Source organism: Aphanomyces astaci (assembly GCF_000520075.1).
Source record: "Aphanomyces astaci strain APO3 unplaced genomic scaffold supercont1.63, whole genome shotgun sequence".
NCBI lineage: Eukaryota > Oomycota > Saprolegniomycetes > Saprolegniales > Verrucalvaceae > Aphanomyces > Aphanomyces astaci.
This window is the reverse complement of record NW_009798326.1, coordinates 266,752-269,404: the sequence shown is the minus strand read 5'-3', so window position 1 is coordinate 269,404 and position 2,653 is coordinate 266,752. Positions and strand designations below refer to the sequence as shown.

The window sequence follows — 2,653 nt, the reverse complement described above, 5'->3', positions numbered from 1 at the left end:
CTGCCATCGGCAGCCAGCACCACTTCAACGGCCCAAGGCACCACCACCACGACTCCTGACACCACCACCGATTCGCCTGCTACCTCGACCACCATTCCATCACGATCGATGAGTGGGTCGCGTGGTTCAAGTCAGCGTTTGAGGAAGACCCTCAAGACGTGGACGTTTTGAAGCAACGTCTGCAGCGAGCGATTCGCTTCGATACGAAGATCTTGGACGCGGAGTCCCGCGTAGGTCGTATGCTTGACGCGCTGATGCGCCCGTTGGAACAAGACCATCATGAGTGGGTACTCCATCAAGAAGGCAAGATGGTCGTCAAAGTCATGACGAAATCGATCAAGCCGGAGTTGCTGAAGACAGCGGTTCAAAAGCAGCTGCAGTTGCAGCGGAACAAGTCGTTGAAGAGCGGCGTCTTTCGTTACGTCAACTGACATTTGCAGCTGGCAACCAGCTGTACGTGGGACTCGACGACGAGTCCAAACCTTCACCAGCAGCGAAGCCGGTAGAAGCTCCATGAGGCGGCAAGCCTCATATGCCAAGACGTGACAGCGGCCGGGAAGACGCCGCCAAGAACAATGGCAGAGTCGGCGGGAAGGCCGAAACGATCGTGCCCAAGAATGCCGAGCCCCCTGCCAGGAAGGGCTACGGTACCGTGTTGGAATCCTAAAACTCCAATAAAAACTGTCGAGATAGTGCAGAAAATACATGCGTATACCGGTATTACTATCTGAATCGACTAGCGTTAGACAAAACCTGAAAAACGATCAATATTCTGGATACCGTTCAACCAACACTGAAAACCGTTCAAACTAATAAACTCTACCAGTAGGTAGATGAGGCATTTTTTTGTACTCTGACCACTTCACTTAACCCCGGGGATTTAAGCATTATACTTCGAAGTATGTGCACGCGGGGGTATGTGCACGGGGTTAAAGGGTTACGGGAAGAAATGTCATTGAACAGTTTCCAGATTTCTCGAATGTTTTCCCATACTAGTAGTTTTCACTAGCGTTACAGAATCATAGGTCAGCACAACAGCGGTGGCAGAGATGCTCCCACTTTCACGTGGTCGTCGTATATGATTTGGGGGTCAACCGGCATTAATCAGCTACCCCAAGTAAATTTGATAGCAAATCCTGTGGATGTATGAGAAACATCAATCCTCTAGCCCATGAAACACTGTAGATCGGTAGGGTACTGTACCGGTACAACGTTAGCCGAATGCCATAACAATCGCGAATTATAGATGTACGGTACAAATGTCGATAATCATATTACACTTGGATGCGGTCTGCCCCATGAGACCGCCCTGAGAATGCCCTAACGATACAAGTGCATGCAAAACGAACCCTTGGCAGGATTAGTAGTCAGCTCTTTATGCAGTAAATGCGCGTTCTCGAGCATTGGATGTGGAGTGTGAGTATGAACTAGCCATGCATAAACGTCCTCTGGGGCTTTGGAGGTGGGTAGACGTGACGTCCTAGTAGAGTCTGTACACCAATGTAAGCCGTGAAGTACTGACGACGATTAATAGGTCCACGACCGCATTTTTAACACATAATCACCTCCCAACTTTCAACCCAGCGAAACTGGCCTAATGTAGAACACAGTTGTTGGTTCTTGATCAGGTGAACCCAGCAACTGTAAAACAGGTCAACGAAGTTACATTGTTCAATGGTTCAGGAAACAGTGTGGTAGTTGCAACCATGCATTTGGATAGACTGAGATACTAGTACTTCCTTTGTCCCACATTAATATGCCAAAAGAAAAACACACTTTTTCCACATTACTGTGAACAAATTGATTTTATTGGCTCATCATGATTATACAAGATTTTCATTGGTCATTAAGTCCTAGCCTACAAAAGAAGGGACACAGGGCAAGACACATTCTGCATCAGAAGTCCAGCGCGTCGCACGGCGGCCTTTTTCAGGTGAGGCAAGACGTAGTGGTTGCCTCCGTCGTGCTCAAGGATCAGTCGCATCACCGACTGAAACGTGAAAAAGACGCTCTCGAGCTTCTCGAAGCTCAGCTCTTCGAACGCAGCGAGGGTCGAGCGAATCACATCGTAGACAGTGCGACTCATCGACTTGTACTGTAGGGATTGAATCGATGCGAAGAAGCCGAGGTCCAGCGCGTTCAGGTCCGGACTGTTGGGCGGTTGTCGACGGAGCACAAACTTCCACCCGTCGGTGGACACAGCTTCAAGTTCAGCATCCGTGATGGAGGCATGAGGCGTCGCATTGTCGTGTTGCAGGACGACACGCTTGTTCGCACTCGGAAAGGACGCCTTAATCGCAGGTATGACCTTGTTGATGATGTAGTCTCGGTACACAGTTGCATTCACGTTGACCAAGGAAGTGGCCATGTACCGGCGGGACGGTTGCGTGAGTTGCGAACAGCGGGGACGGACTCCACGACTGGCCACATGCCCACTTTGCCATCAAACAACACCCCGCGGTCGTGGTCAAATCGAGGCCGGCTGACCACGGCCAAAAACATCACCTTCGGGATAAAGCGCTTCCTCTTCCACGTTCGCTACGGAGGGGTCTCGCCGGGAACCAGGTACACCTTGCGGCGATCTTTGTCGGCATCGAACCACTTTTCGTTCAAATGGACCACATCCCATAGGATCTCAAATTCGACGGTTTCG

At 50.3% G+C, this 2,653-nt stretch overlaps 1 protein-coding gene across 1 annotated transcript in view; it reads right to left on the bottom strand.

Annotated features, from left to right (window-relative positions):
- Positions 1-1,858: 1,858 nt before the first annotated feature.
- H257_14860 (hypothetical protein) overlaps positions 1,859-2,653 on the bottom strand; it is a gene marked incomplete at both ends in the record, with an annotated part of 1,422 nt that continues 627 nt past the window's right edge. Inside the window, 2 exons of the mRNA XM_009842764.1 lie at positions 1,859-2,325; positions 2,373-2,482. Of these exons, the coding sequence (XP_009841066.1) occupies positions 1,859-2,325; positions 2,373-2,482 (577 nt within the window). The remainder of the gene's footprint in view (positions 2,326-2,372; positions 2,483-2,653) is intronic.